We start from the raw sequence: 17513 nt of genomic DNA, 5'->3' as shown, positions 1-17513 counted from the left end.
TTGTTTTGGGGAGTTTCTGCCTTTACTCTCCTCTCCAGCTGGTGAAATTCATGTTCAATCGGATTTAAATTGATTTGGGCAATCTAAGACTTTCCATTTCTTTGCCTTTATAAATTCCTTGACTGAACTGGCAGGGTGTTTTGGGTCATTGTCCTGATGCAATATGAAGCACTTCCCAATGAATCTGGTGGCATTTTCTTGAATATTGGTAGGCAAGATGGTTTTGTACCCTTCCAAATTCATTCTGCTACTGTCATCAAGTCATCAGTAAAGTTGAGAGGACCTGTTCCAGAGGCAGCTATGCATGCTCATGCCATGACACCACCTCCACCATGCTTTACAGATGAGGCTGTATGCTTGGGATCATTGCAGTTCCGTTTTTTTCTCCACATTTTTGCTTTCCCATCACTTAGATAAAGGTTCATCTTTGTCTCATCGGTCCATAAACACAGTTCCAAAACTCTTCTGGCTCACCTTTGTGCTTTTTTGCAAACTCTAATCTTGCCTCTCTATTTTTGGTGCTGGTCAGAGGTTTTCATCTTGCTGTGTAGCATCTGTAATTCTGTGTCAAAGTCTCCTGAGGTCAGTAGATTGTCAGAGCATCACCCCAGCTTTCTGGAAGTTGTTGGTGATTTTACAGACACGTCTTTTAGGATTCATTTTCACAGCTTTTATGATTTGTCTGTCATCAACTACTGTTGTTTTCTCAGCCGATCAGGTCATTGTTGGTTGCTGGTCTCGCTGGTGGTTTCCAAACTTGATTTTTATCGATTCCGATTCTTTTCGATTCCAATGTGATTAAATAATGATATCAAACATTTATCCTGTCTCTTTTTTTGCAAACCATTTATTGAAGCTGAATACCATGGAGACAACTCAACAGGCTACATAAAAACTTGACTCTTTAAGAGCTGTTTTTGTGCAAAATAGAACTGCATGATTCTGGATAAAAAATATATATATATTTTTTCCCAATGGAAGTTCTGGTTCTCTCATGATTCTGAAGAAAAAAGTATTAGACAACTAAACAAAATCACATGTAATTTATGAATGACTCGGTCAGGATGTACTTGTTTCATTACTGGATGAATCCGCGTCCTTGAACGAATCTCTTGTATGTTTCAAGGACAAATACATTTTAACAGACCCTTTTCGCCACCTACCGGCATAACAATGTAAGCGTTAAATCTTCATTTGAAGCGTCAAATTACTTTCAAAAGGAGATTTACTCTATTTTAATCACTACCGTACATAGTTTATATCTGAACTATAAACTTTTATAACAGTGCTTCTGTGATTTGAATGTTTGTAACAGAACTAATGATACTGTGTGTGGTTGAAAAGACTGTGAAGCTGTTTCATTCATATACATGACAGCTGGTCTCTTTAGGTCAGCAGCAGCGCGAATGCAGATTTAAATGTTCAAATCACACTGGTGTAATCGTACGCAGCACGGACAAACCAAGTGATCACAACATTGTGATCGCACACAACAAAGGTTGAAGAATGAAACAGTTTAATTATTGTAGTTTAGGAATAGAATCACGTTGGTGTTTGAATCATGTTCGCAATCTTTAACGATCTATTAAATTAATGTCATGTTGGTGGTGACACCTCTCTTGCAACATGTTTAGCTATCACAGATATTATACTTAGCTTTTTTGGCTTCTGATCACAAATGCAGTGAAACTTTGGTGCACTTAGATTAGTAAGCAAGGTCCTGGCAGATCGCTAGGTCACACCGGTCCTCACAGATGAAGAAAAGAAAAAAAAGCGCATAGGAATTGATAAGCGGAATCAATATTTTAATTTGACAACAAATATCCGATTCTGGAATCGATTTTCGATTCCCAACCCTACTTTCTTTTAGCATCCAAATTGCTTGCTTTTCTCTCAAAGTCAGCTCCCTCGTCTTCATCCTCCCTTAAAGCTTCATTCATCTTCATCAATTAACAGGACACAGCTGATCACTTAGAGCTGTGAGGCAACTGTTCCAATACTTATGCTCACATCAGATAGAGGGATGAAACTCTAAAAGTGCTGAACTTCTTAGCTGGTAAAACATCTATGTGTTGAATCGCCCAATAATAAAATGTGACATTCTGTAGTTTTGTCTCATATTCATCTTTTAATCATATTTGTAAATGTCTTGACTCCACAGCCAACAGAGCAATTTTGTCTTTACTGTTCCAGTACTTATGGAGGGCACTGTATATATATACACACACACACAGTTGGACATTGTCAGGGGCTAAATTAAAAGTAGTATAGAGCAGCAGATAGTATACTTCTTGCCTGGTGAGGCTTTTACTTTTACTCTTTCTAAAAGTGCTCATAGTTTATTGTTTCACGGTGACAGCAGCTTGCACAAATGCCATTGCCAGAGCCCGTATTATGGTGTTTGAGGGCAGGTACTCTCTTGGCCTAATCTCTGCACTATATGTCATGTAGAGATGTGCATCTGCCTCCACCGGCAGCCTCTCCGCTACTTGTTGTCTTTGCCACAGTGTGGAAATGCAGGCAGCTCGAGTATCGCACATAAAAGCCCAGGGTGGATCTGATAGCGCTCTGCCATGGACACATATGCTACTGTTTGTTTTTCTTGGAAGCTCGATGCTTCTCTCTAATGGCTTTTGCAGTCTCCTCAGGGGGCCAAAACGCTATATGCATGAACAGCTCCTCTTCTCAAACAGGAGTATGCGGTATATAATTTCATTTGACAAATTCAAAAAAACAACAACTGTTATGTGGGTTGCTGGGCTGAGCGGGGTGATTGATGGCTTGTGTGCATTGCATGGCATGCTGAAGTGTCTGTTTGCTTGTGTGTTTATACGCGGTACATGATATGGAACACAGATGTAATCGTACGAATGCACGGAATGTGCAATCATTTATCATGGTGTCAGGGCACAGATGTAAACTCATTTGAAATTAAGTAATGTTTGCAAACAGTTTACTTTGTCATGTGTCGTTCCAGAGAACGCCACTCCATTGTCTCTACATGTTTAGAGCTGTTTGTCAGATTCGTCTAAGGTATCATCATCATCATCCCCATGCTTTCTGTTGCACAACTTCATCGTCCTTTCCTGTGCTTCACCTACACCGGCGGACCAAGGGATGTTAAATGTGTCATCTTACTTTCTTAGGGATTTTGTGACTCTCGTTTAAATCATCTAGGACAGGGTTTTCTGGTCCCCTGGTCTCTGTTTTCTCCTCTTGCTTATTAGATAAACAGATGAAAAGATCTCTATTTGAACCATAACATAACCCTCTGTCAGCCTTAACCAAAACAGATCCCCTTGTAATCCTCTAGACGAGATTACAGAATGCTAGCACATGGAGCTGCTCACCTGTGTTCCACTTATTTTATTGTTGTTTTTGGAAATAAATTATTTTAGGAATTGGTATTTACTTTTAAGACCTTCCAGGGCTCTAGACTGCGAGCATTTTTTGAGAAATTTGACGTGGTCGCACTTGTGCGAATGCATGGTCTGAGCTGCTCCATACAGAAGTGCGCTGCAGAGCCGCAGCAGATCGTAGCAGGAGTCAGAATTCACTGATCACGTGAAGAGAGACGCTTTCAGCACGAGCGCTTCAGTAGAGCCTGGTTTTTATACTCGCCGCGTCAGCACGAGCGCCAAGGTGCGCACAGCAGACTGAGCGCAACGGAGGATTTGGTTTTCAAACTAAAGTAAAAGACCCCTTCTTAAACCAGAGAAGGTGAACATGTTGGTGTTCTTGTAGAAAAAAACATCCAAGTCCTGTCAGCAACAGCCAGTTTAGTTTTACTTTTCTTTTCGTTTTCATTTTTGAACAGCTTCTTTGCTGTTTACCTCACATTACACTATGGAGGCTTTCCTTAATTTTTTCATATTATTATTATTATTATTTGATTCCTCAGTGTTTGCTAAACATTCTGTAATTTATTAGTCTGTATATAATACAGCATGCGATGTGTCCTATGCCATGCCTCGTCTTATTCATTTTTGTTAATAAATGTTAGTCTATGTAAGCTAGTTTGTCATTGTAACGTACTGTTTTATTGTTGTTGTGATTTATAATTAAGAATAACAATGAATCCATCTTTTGTTTTAGAATTCCTGTTCACAAAATTTTAATCTCAATTAATACTGATGAAAAAGAACGGGCTGAATGTTGAACATTTTCGTTACCATATAACTATAAACTATGATAAAAGTTCATCGGCAAGCATTGATTAATCAAATGTTGTAGCAAAAAATAAATAATAATAATAAATTGCGAGTCGCGACCAAATTATGTGCTCGTGCGACCAACTGAAAAGGTTAGTCGCAAAAGTCTAGAGCCCTGCATTCTTAATGCATCATAAGTGTATTCTTTCTGCATTTTTAATGCACTTTATGTATCATTTCTTTCCATAAGTAACTATTTTTATTACAGCATCCACAATATTGTTACTGTGGCTACAATTAGTTGTCAACCTGCACTACTGTTTAAAAGTTTGGGGTCAGTAAGAGTTTCTTTTTTATTAATTTAAGACTTTTTTTTGAAAATGAATTTTATTTAAAGAAATGAATGCTTTTTTCCACAAGGATGCATTGATTAGTTACTCAGAAGTGAGAGTGAAGACTATTTATCTATTCAAATAAATGCTGTTCTTTTGAACTCCTATTAATTTTCATATTCCGTTTCTAAAAACATTTAGCTGCACATCTGTTTTCAACATTGATAATAATAAATGCAACTTGAGCAGTAAATCAACACATTAGAATGATTTCTGGAGGATCATGTGACACTGAAGACTGGTGTAATGATGCTGAAAATGTAGCTTTGCATCACAGGAATAAATTACATTTTAATATATATTCTAATGGAAAACATATTTCTCAATATTACTTGCTTAAATTCAGCCTATTATTATAAGATACTACTTTAAAAAACACTTGAAATGTTATCGACCCCACATTTTTTAACTGTAATGTATATGGGATTTAATTTTAAAAAATGAACACTTACTGGACGTAACATTTCCTTAAAATTCAATTAAAAATTGTTTTACAAATGTTTAAAATTTTTGTTACAATAAGGTTTAATTTGCATAATGTGCTGTTATCAACTAGCAATTAAAATACTGTTATAGTAACAGTATTTTAATTGCTAGTTCATTACCAGTGCATTGTGAAAGAATGCGTTTTTGTAGTACATATACAGGATTCAAGAGAATTGTTGCTACAATTTTTGGTTTAAACCGGCTTTAATAGTCTTTTCAAATGACAGCAGAGAAATACAAAAATATCTTTCCATGTTGATTAACTCAGTCATTTTCAGATCTTATCAAAATATTGGCCGCTCCCGGTGTTTCTGCTGGCATAGTGTGTCTGTATATGAAAAAACACAACCTTTGCAGCTATGTGACAGCAACACTTAAACCTAAAACAAAGAGCTGCGATGCTGTAATTGTTTTCTGGCTATAGAACTCCGTCGTCTCTCCAGCACATTAATATGAAAGTGTTGAGTGAGATTGTTAAATGTGAAAGCGTGGCAAGTTCATGTTTACGGTAAATCCATCACTCCCATTGGTATCCATAAAACCAGACTGTTTTTCTTGTCTAATTGTTAGAATATGTTTCTTATGTTTACCCATTCTTCCTCTCTTTTTTCAGGATTACCCAAAGAACAGGCATCCAGGATGGAGTCGAGGTTCTGTTGCATATCATGCAGGTGAGCTGTTATAAGTTTTTAAAATTCAATCTTTTGTAATTGTAACAGTCAGTATGTTTACATGCACAGTCATTTTTGAGCTACAGCAGGCATTTGCAACTGTGGTTGCCAGAATTTTACTGTAGAAAATTAGGTAGCAGGATTTGAGGTTTTATGGATTAAACATAAATTTACAGTAAAAAAAAAATATGTAATGTTAATTATACCAACCTTCTGATGTACTTACCACCATAAAAACACAAGTGAAATAAATACTAATATATAGAAGGTGCACAGTGTCATTCACACAAATACTAAATACCATCATGGTAACACATGACATTAAAATAATGCAATAAGCATGAATTTAACAACATTAGATGTAACACAAAACCCTAATATACATTGAAGGATGAAATGCACTTAGTATTTGACATTTTCCGTTGCATGCTCAGGCCAGTTACAGTCTGGTTAACATATGCATGCTGGACGAAGCCAAGCTACAATGGCATTATGTAGATCTGTTACATGGCATAATTTCATTTTCATTTCAGATTTTATATGTAAAAGTACTCACTCTTTTCCCACATACAGTTCTGTTTATGCACACACCAGTCCACACATCCAGATCCTGTTTACATAAAGTTAGTTTTGTTTTCTCCGTTTTGTCATCTCTGGTTGTATTCCTATCACAATTCATGCATGGATTACCCTGAATTCCTGCAGGTGGTGATATTTTTTTTTAAGCTTTATTATTTGGCTCCTCTTCTCTTTTCAAGCCTACACATCTATGGGCACCATCTCTACAGAGTGTGGAGGTCCTGGGTACTGATAAGAGGATTGTGGAGATGAGATGAGCGTGTTGATTAGAAGCAAATCTTCTTGAAAATGGCAGAAGGATAAATAGCCCTATCTAACTCCACATGTCCCATCTTTCAAAGCAGCTCAAAGGAAGTTGATATTGGATAAGATTGGTGCTCAATGTAAAGATGGCAATCTTTATACTCAACCCCGTCATGCCTTCATGCCACTCCACATAACAGATTAGTCTCCGAGTATCATCCTGAATGAAACAATGTGCTTCTTTGGTGACTCACAGCCTATTGTTTAAGGGTGAGGGATTTTGCCTGTGAGCCAGATAAACAGTGACAGTTCTGATTTAAAAAAAAAAAAAAAAATTATATATACATATTTACGTCTGTTACTACCTTTAGTGGGTTATTTGGGTTCTTGGGTTTTAGCTGCAACAGTGGAGTTTCTAAAAAAATATACTCTCATTAATCTTGTTTGATAGCCCAGACATTGATAGATTTGTGTTTTCCATGATACTTCTGATGCATCTGCAGGCCTTGGTGTCCAACTCCACTATAAGACTACCAGACTTTAAGCACTTCACAATTCAAAGTGAGCATAAATTGGACATTAAGATACCGCTAGATTAGGGATGCATGATACACACCTGTACCATATTAGTTATTTATATCAACCTATATTTGATATTTAATTGCGCATTATTTTGACGTTTAGATTACATTTGTCATTTAACACTCACTTGATCTTAAATCTTAAAAACGCTGATTTAATAACAATGTTTAATATGATCTTTTGCAAATTTCGAAAAAAATATAAATTTTTCATAGTGTACATTGTCCTGATGCCTAAATGTGCATTTAAAATTAATTTTAATTATTTAAAAATGTTCAAGAATTAATGAAAAAAATTATATTCAATTTCAACTAAATATACAAATGTCAAAACATGTACTGTGTATTACATATAAATATTGAAATGTATAGAAAAATATAAAAATTTATTAATTTTTTTAAATTTCTGTTTCCCCTTTAATTTGTGTGTGTGTGTGTAATATATATATATATATATATATATATATATATATATATATATATATATATATATATATATATATATATATATACTCAAATTAAATGTGTATATATATATATATATATATATATATATATATATATATTAGTGCTGTCAATCGATAAACATTTTCTTACTGATTAATCGCACATTTTCTCGGAAATTAATCACGATTAATCCCACCTAACATTAAAGTTTTTAAATATACTTTTATATTGCAGTACTTTCAAATTCAATCTTCAAATTAAAGTACAAACAACATATTTTTAATATTTGTTTAATTGGCATCTTTATGACTGAAGGGCAGTATCACTGATACCAAGTAATACTGATTTCCCTATAAAAAAATGTTCCCCTAATATTTAACCATTGACATTACATTATAATTTAGAGCTATCAATTTTAACATTTATTAGACTTTAAAAATAACTTCTAATTTAAGTGAACTTAAAACAATCTTCACATAAAGCCATTATAATAAATGTTATATTTAGCTAGAGCCCCTCAGCAGAAATATACAGAAATTGAGTTATCAAACACTAAATTCTATTCTTCGTATTTTCTCTAAACTCTCATCATTTTTTCTGACCCATTTCAGTCTCTATTAATGATCTGACGAGTTGAATCGAGTGTGTTAGATGAGGGAGACAGTGCTGGGATGCTACAGGATAGTTTGGAAAACCGTCTCAGAGACATGTTCTTAATGTAACTCATATAACATATTACATGCACCCACAGTTTTAAGGCATGTAGTTTTAATCGCCTTTTTGGTAACTTCATGCCTTAACTGACCACGACATTGCATGCACGTAGTTTATTTTCCGCTTTGATATAAATTGATACAGACCACAATGTGCGCCGGTTTCAGAACTTGTTTGACTCGCGCCTGCCGCTGAAGTGCAGCTGGAGCGCGTGTCTGAAACATCTCCGCATTGATGTGAACATAAAGACGTTCTGCGACTGAATAAATGGACTTCTTGTCAAGAAAAAACAAGACAGAAACTGCAGTTATGAGTGAGTGGCCAACCCTAGGCTCTGCCCCTGCGTTAACAGCGTTAAATAATTTGTAACTCGTTAATCTGAAAAAATGAATGCACTAATTTTGACAGCACTAATATACAGTGGTGTGAAAAAGTGTTGGCCCCCTTCCTGATTTTTTATTTTATTGCATGTTTGTCACACTTTAATGTTTCAGATCATCAAACAAATTTAAATATTAATCAAAGACAACACAAGTAAACACAACATGCAGTTTTTAAATGAAGGTTTTTTTTTTTATGAAGGGAAAAAAAAATCCAAACCCACATGGCCCTAACAAATGAGAAAGAAAGTAATTGAGATCTATCAGTCTGGAAAAGGTTATAAAGCCATTTCTAAAGCTTTGGGACTCCAGCGAACCACAGTGAGAGCCATTATCCACAAATGGCGAAAACATGGAACAGTAGTGAACCTTCCCAGGAGTGGCCGGCCGACCAAAATTACCCCAAGTGCGCAGCGACGACTCATCCAAGAAGTCACAAAAGACCCCACAACAACATCTATAGAACTGCAGGCCTCACTTGCCTCAGTTAAGGTCAGTGTTCATGACTCCACCATAAGAAAGAGACTGGGCAAAAATGGCCTGCAAGGCAGAGTTCCAAGACGAAAACCGCTGCTGAGCAAAAAGAACATAAAGGCTCGTCTCCGTTTTGCCAGAAAACATCTTGATGATCCCCAACACTTTTGGGAAAATACTCTGTGGACTGACGAGACAAAAGTTTAACTTTTTGGAAGGTGTGTGTCCCATTACATCTGGCGTAAAACTAACACAGCATTTATCAACAGTAAAATATGGTGGTGGTAGTGTGATGGTCTGGGGCTGTTTTGCTGCTTCAGGACCTGGAAGACTTGCTGTGATAAATGGAACCATGAATTCAGCTGTCTACCAAAAAATCCTGAAGGACAATGTCCGGCCATCTGTTGGTGACCTCAAGCTGAAGCAAACTTGGGTTCTGCAGCAGGACAATGATCCAAAACACACCAGCAAATCCACCTCTGAATGGCTGAAGAAAAACAAAATGAAGACTTTGGAGTGGCCTAGTCAAAGTCCTGACCTGAATCCTATTGAGATGCTGTGGCATGACCTTAAAAAGGCGGTTCATGCTCAAACCCTCCAATGTGGCTGAATTACAACAATTCTGCCAAGATGAGTGGGCCAAAATTCCTCCACAGCGCTGTAACAGACTCATTGCAAGTTATCACAAACGCTTGATTGCAGTTGTTGCTGCTAAGGGTGGCCCAACCAGTTATTAGGTTTAGGGGGCAAGCACTTTTTCACACAGGGCCATGTGGGTTTGTATTGTGTTTTCCCTTCATAATAAAAAACTTCATTCAAAAACTGCATTTTGTGTTTACTTGTGTTATCTTTGATTTAATATTTAAATTTGTTTGATGATCTGAAACATTAAAGTGTGACAAACATGCAAAAAAAATATATATATATATATCAAAATAGAAAAAATATTTTTCATTTTTAATCTAGATAGATAGATAATAAAATATTTTATATCAAATCATAGTAAATATATTTTAACATTCTTCATACATTTTTCTATTTATTTTTCCCTTTAATTTATGAATTTCTATATTTCAAAATATATTTGTTATTGACCATAACATGACCGTAATTATTGTATCGAAGTAAGTTTTCGTACCAGTGCATCTCCAGAAGTTATGGAAGTTTGTTTATTTGCTAGTGAATTCACCCAGGCCTTGTGTTCTTCTCGAGTGTGAAAAATTCCGTCACATCATCACTCTCATCAGGGCGATGCAGTTTGCCTTTGGCACTTCGAGGAGTGTCAGGCTCTCTTGTCAGCTTTTGCGGAGCTGCATTTATGGGGCATGTCTTTTCTGGGCCTCATTGCGGCACCCGCTGATGGAGGTCTGGCATTGGCACAGAAGCGGGTCAGATCAGGGGGGCATGACTCATTGTCCTGCCCTGATCTATAAGAGGCCCACATCTATGACTCACAATCCTGTTAGTCATCACGTAGAGACACGTTACAGCCACTGATATGTCACTCTGGGGGTCTGTGTCTCTCACGCATCACAGCCAAAGACAGCGGTGCTATTTGTATCTCATTTTGATGGAGAAATAATGCTGGATGTTGGGGTTATGAATTTATTTGGAGTTTGGAACAAGCATGCAATCCCCAGTCCTGCTTTAATTCATCCGCTGACTGTGCCAAGTGAGTCGAAATAGTTGGCAGTGAGTCGCTTCACCCCAAATCACTATTTTCAGTCTAGTTCGCTTCGTTTTAGAGGGGTACGTGACCCTTCCCCGTTTAGGTTACTTGAAAATGTTGATGAAATGAACAAGCAAATAGTTTTTCCGTTCTTAGCCGCCAGGCTCATAAATCGCCCTTCTTGTTTGCGGAAGCGAGTCTACGTTCCAAGTCTTTTCCAGAGAACAGCTCCGACATTCGAGGAAAGCCCTCTCTGCACTCCGGTGTACCGTTTCCTTTCGGCTTGGGTGCCAGAGGGCCTAAAAGCCCCCCCCTCGGTCTATTTTTAGTCACCATCCTCTCCCACAGCGGTCGCGGTGTTTGCAGAGTGTGGTGTTGGGACAGAGGCCCACATGGGAATCATAATGATACAGTGTCTTCATCTCCCTCTGCATGTTCAGATAGGGATTGTTTAAACAGTATCCTGAGCTGGGAACGGGTCCCATGACAACTCCACAAATATTTACCAGCCACACACTGCAAGAGGGTTTTTTGTCTGCAGGCTACCTTTCCGTGTTTTTCTTTCACTTGCTCTTGATTGTTGTTGTCTCTTTGTTTTGTTATCTTCTTATATAAGGAGAACTTCGACTTAGGAGAAAGAAATGTACAGAGGCATGAAAGCACATCTCCTTTCATCCTGTCAGTTTCTGGATGAAGAGTATAAGACTTCTCTGGATCATTAAGAGCAAATGTGTGAGGAATGCAGCATTAGTGCTTAGGTTCACGTCAGGTCTTGACAGCGCTCTGATGCAAAGCACTAACTTTAGCATTTCTGCTTTATGTCCTAAAACTCATTCGGATGATTAGTTTTCACCTCCATCATTGACTGTAAATGGGTCAGCCTCGAGGGAGGCTTTAAAAAGATGAGACAAGATACAGAAACAAATATTATGAAATATGAAATCAAACACTGTGTGAATCACTCATTTTGCCTATGGTAATACGGTCCAACAGCGACACCAGCTGATGACGTATGTTTCAGGTGGAGGTAGCACTTAAATTAATAGTGCACCTGTGATGCCTGTGTTTACCAGGGATTTTCTATATGAAAGGTCCGAATAGATACACAAAATATGCTTTTTTGTATTATTGTATTTATGTAGATTTGAAGCCATGTAAAAATGTTTAAAGGCATCAGCTTGATCAGATCATATGGTAATACCACAGTACTTTTGGTGTTTTTGTTAGAGCCATGTCATTTGTTTTATTAATTTGTATTACATGTGGATAATACAAGTACGGAGTATCTTCCAAATATGATATACTATAACTGTATTTTACACATGGTACACTACCGTTCAAAAGTTTGGAGTTGGTAAGAATGTTTTTTCTTTTCTTTTTTTTTTGAAAGAAGTGACTTGTGCTCACAGAGGCTGTAAAAATCCAACAAAAACGGCAACATTATGAAATAATACAATTTAAAATAACTGTTTCCTATTTATTTACAGTTTTTAACACATTTATTCCTGTGATGCAAAGCTGGATTTTCAGCATCATTACTCCAGTCTTCAGTGTCACATGATCCTTCAGAAATCATTCTTATGTGTATTTGCGGCTCAAAAAACATTTCTTATTAATGTTGAAAACAGTTGTGCTGCTTCATATTTTTTAGAAACAATGATACATTTTTCCAGGACTTTATGATAAGAAAGATCAAAAGAGCAGCATTGATTTAAAATAGAAAACTTTTCAAACATTTTTTCAAAACATTTTAAATATTTTCTTTTGATCAAGAATTAATGCATTCTTGCTGAATACAAGTATTTATTTCTTTAAAAAAAAATTGACCAACGCCAAACTGACTTGAATGGTAAATATACACACTAGTCCAGTTTTTTCAGAATGACCTTAGAGTTGTGTCTCTGTTTTTCAGTGTATTAATGGTCAGGATATGTAGAGTTCATTTGTATATTGATGTAAAGTAACTGCATTTGAACTGTCCATCATATCTGCTCATAGATGATGGGAAGATCTTCCATGGAAGTGGAGTAGGAGACCAGTTTGGCCCTCGCTGTTTTGAAGGGGACATCATGGGCTGTGGAATAATGTTTCCTCGAGACTATGTGCTGGACTATGAAGGTAAGAACACGTATGTGGTGCTCATCGAAGAAGATAAGCAGAATTTTCCCATTTTGTTCACATTACTGCCAATGCATACTTGAAAATACATAGATCAATTTAGCATGCTTGTCAGAACTGTAGTCCAAGTTTTTAGATGTGCATCCAGCTCAATTGGTTTCTCTGTCAGATGAAATGGACGACTGGGATGCTGCTGATGTACGACCAAAGCAGGGGCTTGTCGAAAATTTACTGTATTTAAACGATGAAGATGAGGAAGAGGGAGATGATCCAGAACAAGAAAATGAGGGCGGAAAGGTTATGGTGAGAGTTTTTAAACATTTGATTTATTGTATCAGATTTAACATAACAGGAATAAATTACACGTAAAACCATTATTTTAAATTGTAATATTTCATAATATTACTTTCACAGGGTTTTTAATCAAATAAATGTAGCCTTGGTGAGCAAAACAGACTTTTTTCGGAAAATATTACACATCATGTTTATTTTAAGCCTTTGACCTGTAGTGTTGGTATATATTTAGATGTAAATAGTGCCAGCAGCCATATCACCCTGCAGCCCAAGACTGGTTGCCCGCTGAAGCTAAGCAGGGTTGAGCCTGGTTAGTACCCGGATGGGAGACCTCCTGGGAAAACTAGGTTGCTGCTGGAAGAGGTGTTAGTGAGGCCAGCAGGGGGTGCTCACCCTGTGGTCTCTGTGGGTCCTAGCGCCCCAGTATAGTGATGTGGATGCTATACTGTAATAAGCACCATCTTTCGGATGAGACGTTAAACTGAGGTCCTGACTCTCTGTGGTCATAAAAAATCCCAAATTTGCCCATTGGCCTCTGACCATAATGGCCTCCTAACATTCCCCATATCTACTGATTGGCTTCATCACTGTCTCCTCTCAACCAGTAAGCTGGTGTGTGGTGGGCGTTCTGGCGCAATATGGCTGCCGTCGCATCATTCAGGTGGATGCTGCACACTGGTGGTGGATGAGGAGATACCCCCTTACTATGTAAATCGCTTTGAGTGCCTAGAAAAGCGCTATATGAATGAAACTATTATTATTAATAGTTTAACGTGTGTGTGTGTTAATGTATGTAGTTTTACCCTGTGTTTTATTATTTGACTGATAGATGTCTTTTTCTTGTCTCTTAATGACTTTTTAGGCCACAAAATAAATTGTTACTCCTACTGAAGTGCTTAAAGCCTCAGTTCTGACAGCTAAACAAATGAATCATCATCATTTGTTGTTTTTAAGCCGGTTGGAGTTGGTCATTCATCAAGTCAAACATTTTAAGCTTGCAGAAGATTAATGCATTGAGGTCTCCCAGCGGGACGCTACACTATCAAGAGCCTTCAATGCCAAAAACTGCACTGCGCGACTCTGTAATCAGTGAGTTTCTGACTGTTGATTCGACGCGATGGCTTAACCACAGTGCTGTTCGTTTTTGCCCACTGGGTGAGAGTTAAGATGCCCGCTTCCACACTTATGCAACAATATAAATGTCTCATAAGAGCCGTCTTCTGAGGTTACAGGATATCCTAGATGCGGTCAAGATGAATTTGCTCGCAAATATTTCAGACAGTCGCCTGGATAGGCTTATTAGATCTAAAAGAACACCAAATACCCTCGGTGCTCAAAAACAGATGTTTGCCAAGTGTTTTCTTGTCCTCATCATGTGTCCCAAAGAGTTTTGGAAGTAGCGTGTAGCAGGACTGTCAGACGCCCAGTCTCAGCCCTGTAGCTATGGAAATGCTGACTCACTCTCTTCCCTCTCCAGCTGTGGAAATGCTGACTCACTGTCGCTCTGTGCTCATCTAGGTGTTCTTCACCCGGAACGGCAAGATTATCGGCAGGAGGGAAGTGGTTGTCCCGGCCGGAGGGTTTTACCCCACAATCGGGATGCTCAGCAGCGGAGAAAAGGTGAAGGTGGACCTCCATCCTCTGAGCGGATAGTAAACGAGTAACTCCACATCTCCAAGCCACAGGCGGATGGAAAAAACCAAAATATTTATGCTGAGATTTGTGTTATCTTTCTTACGTTTCAAGGCACTTCAGAATGCAAGTTCAACACGTCTAACACTCCAGTGCATGTTTCATCTACAGCGATCACCTCAGCTTCAAACAGTTTACTGTGAAACCACATATAGAGGGGTTTGTGGCATGAAATGGTTAATATTGGGCCTCAAAGGAACTGTTGACCGAAAAAAAAACAAAAAAAAAACAATTGTACGAACATGCATTGTTCATTAAAAATGCATAGAAAATATTAAATTATATATTTTTAATGTACATGTACATATGTAAATGTATGTATTGGCTGCTATTCAAACATTTATTTAGCAAAAGCAATCATGATATTAATAAACAACTAGACACCCTAGAGAAACTTAAAGATATGGCATGAGGGTGGCAATAATTATTAATAAATGATATAATAATGTTAAAAATAACTTCACCGTTTTCCACAAGCACTCCATCTCACAAATGACTTGTGAAGGTGATGAAAGCATATTACGGTTATTTTGCTTATTGTGATTCATTTTGAATGTCATATTTAAAAAGTGCCATTTTTCGCTATTATTTCTATCTGAAAATTAGTGGTTGAGGGGAAGGTGTTTGCCAGTGAGAGGCATGGAGTAATTTGCTAATTGTGATGCCAGCAGAGGCGAGTTGTGTCGTCTCCTGTTGTGTATCATACACACTCATCCGTCATCAGGAAACGCTTTTAGCAACTCCAGACCAGAGACAGCAAGATCGGAAAAAAGAACTCACCGAATCGGCTACTTCATGTTTATTTGTCTGTGAATGCATCTTAAACCAGTTATGTTTGTTTAGTTCAGGCTTTTTCAGCATCAGTTTGTGGACATTTTATCAGATATTTCAGGGCAGATGCCACATTGGAGTCGGAAAACGTGGAGCTGTTTATTCAGGAATTGTCCTCTGTAATGTGAGCTAGTCTTGTTCACAAATGCTTACAAGCACTTTAGAGACGCCTCAACTTGAGCTGATAGTCTGATGGGCGAGCGGCTGTGATGCTGCGCTCTAGACTTCTCAACAGATGCCATTTTGCACACCTCGCTGTTGCAATAATGCCCTTCCTCTTCTGTCCTTTCACATATGGAACAAAACGGTTTCATATTTTATACACTTTGCCAAATTGAATATCTAATTTTGTCCCTTTCAATATATTTTCTCCTCCAACATGTCTTGGAAAGAGTCTTTGAATGATATTAAATGTTTCTCTATATTGCCCTCATTTAGGTCTCTCAGTTTCTTAAGTTGCATCCTAGTTGAATCTCAGGACATTGGTTATGTTCAGAATGAGATGCTAGTTTACTGCATACTTCACAGTGTATACTGTATGTCTACAATTTTTTAAGAATGTGAGAAACAGTGTAAAATTGTGGAAACTTGTTTTGGTCACGAGATAAAAAAAAAGAAAAAAAAAAAAGGAATTGACTTTTTATATCACAATTCAGACTTTTCCTTGCAAAGAAGAATTTATATCAAGTTTTTATTTTTTCAGAATTGCGAGGCAGAATTACAGAATAGAAACTCGCAATTCAATGAAAAAGTCATAATTGAGAAAGTTGCAATTATATCGTTCATTTTTCTTGCCAGGGCAAGAGCAAAAAAAAAAAAAAAAACAGATATGTGAGAAGAAAAAGTCAGAATTGTCAATTTAGAATTGGAATTGAGGAAAAAAGTCAGAATTGTGAGATAAAATACGCAATAACCTTTTTCAGTTTTTAATTCCATGGCGAAAAACTGAATTTTAAGAAGTCAGAATTCTGTGGGAGAAAGTCAGCATTGTGAGTTTATATCTCAAAAGAAGTTTTTTTCCTAATAATGAGACAAAAAGTTGCAATTACTTAAAAAAAAAAAATGTATTCCTTTGCAGAATTGGGCTTCCATACAAACTTCAAAGGTTTGTCACATAACCTCACCACATCATCTTGAATGCAGAGTTTTGAATTCAGTATGCATTTTCACAAAATTTGATTAAAAACTTGTTTTAAAATAGCAGTGCGATCATATAAAGTAATTTAGTGTTCATTGGCCACTCTGGAAATGGAAGGTGAAGTTAAGTGCAATGCATTGTGTGAAACAGTACCCAGTGCACTATGCACATTTAGCCATTTCTATGCATAAATGTTAATGCTATGCACAGTATACTGCAGAAATAAGAATAGTATGCTATTCTGAATATAGCCATAGTCAACAGCTATATTTGACAGGATGCATGGGGTTTCCAAGCACCTGCATCATTGAATAAGGACCTTTGATTTACTCATCTTAAAGTTCCTAAGTGATTTATAACACCCTGCATGCTTATCATTGACTATTTACTACTATTTTTTTTTTACCTAAAATACATTAAATGAGAATTGATGAGAAAAATTGTCACTCTAAAGAGAAGAATGGGTGTCACCTTCTACTAAAGCCTTTCCACTTAGTGGTGAAATGAATATTCCAGATCAGATCATTTAACAAAGAATTGCTTGCGTTCCAGACATAAATTGACAGCACAGGGAAGCCAAAACCAAATACCTCTATCAGTTAAGCTTATGCAAAATGCCAAGCGGTTGTCCTCTCCAAGATCATCTGAATTCT

The 17513-nt window shown here is 37.2% G+C and overlaps 1 protein-coding gene across 2 annotated transcripts in view; it reads left to right on the top strand.

Moving 5' to 3' along the window:
- Nucleotides 1–16773, top strand: part of LOC306860889 (SPRY domain-containing protein 3-like) — a 46923-nt gene extending 30150 nt beyond the window's left edge. The window contains exons 8-11 of one of the 2 annotated variants that reach the window (XM_079402893.1): nt 5643–5700; nt 12786–12905; nt 13075–13208; nt 14718–16773. In XM_079402893.1, the coding sequence (XP_079259019.1) occupies nt 5643–5700; nt 12786–12905; nt 13075–13208; nt 14718–14852 (447 nt within the window). In that variant the 3' untranslated portion in view covers nt 14853–16773. The remainder of the gene's footprint in view (nt 1–5642; nt 5701–12785; nt 12906–13074; nt 13209–14717) is intronic. The other variant, XM_079402894.1, reaches the window with a different exon arrangement.
- Nucleotides 16774–17513: the final 740 nt, after the last annotated feature.

Source organism: Barbus barbus, assembly GCF_936440315.1.
Source record: "Barbus barbus genome assembly, chromosome: 41".
Lineage (NCBI taxonomy): Eukaryota > Metazoa > Chordata > Actinopteri > Cypriniformes > Cyprinidae > Barbus > Barbus barbus.
This window is presented reverse-complemented; position numbering and strand designations above follow the sequence as displayed.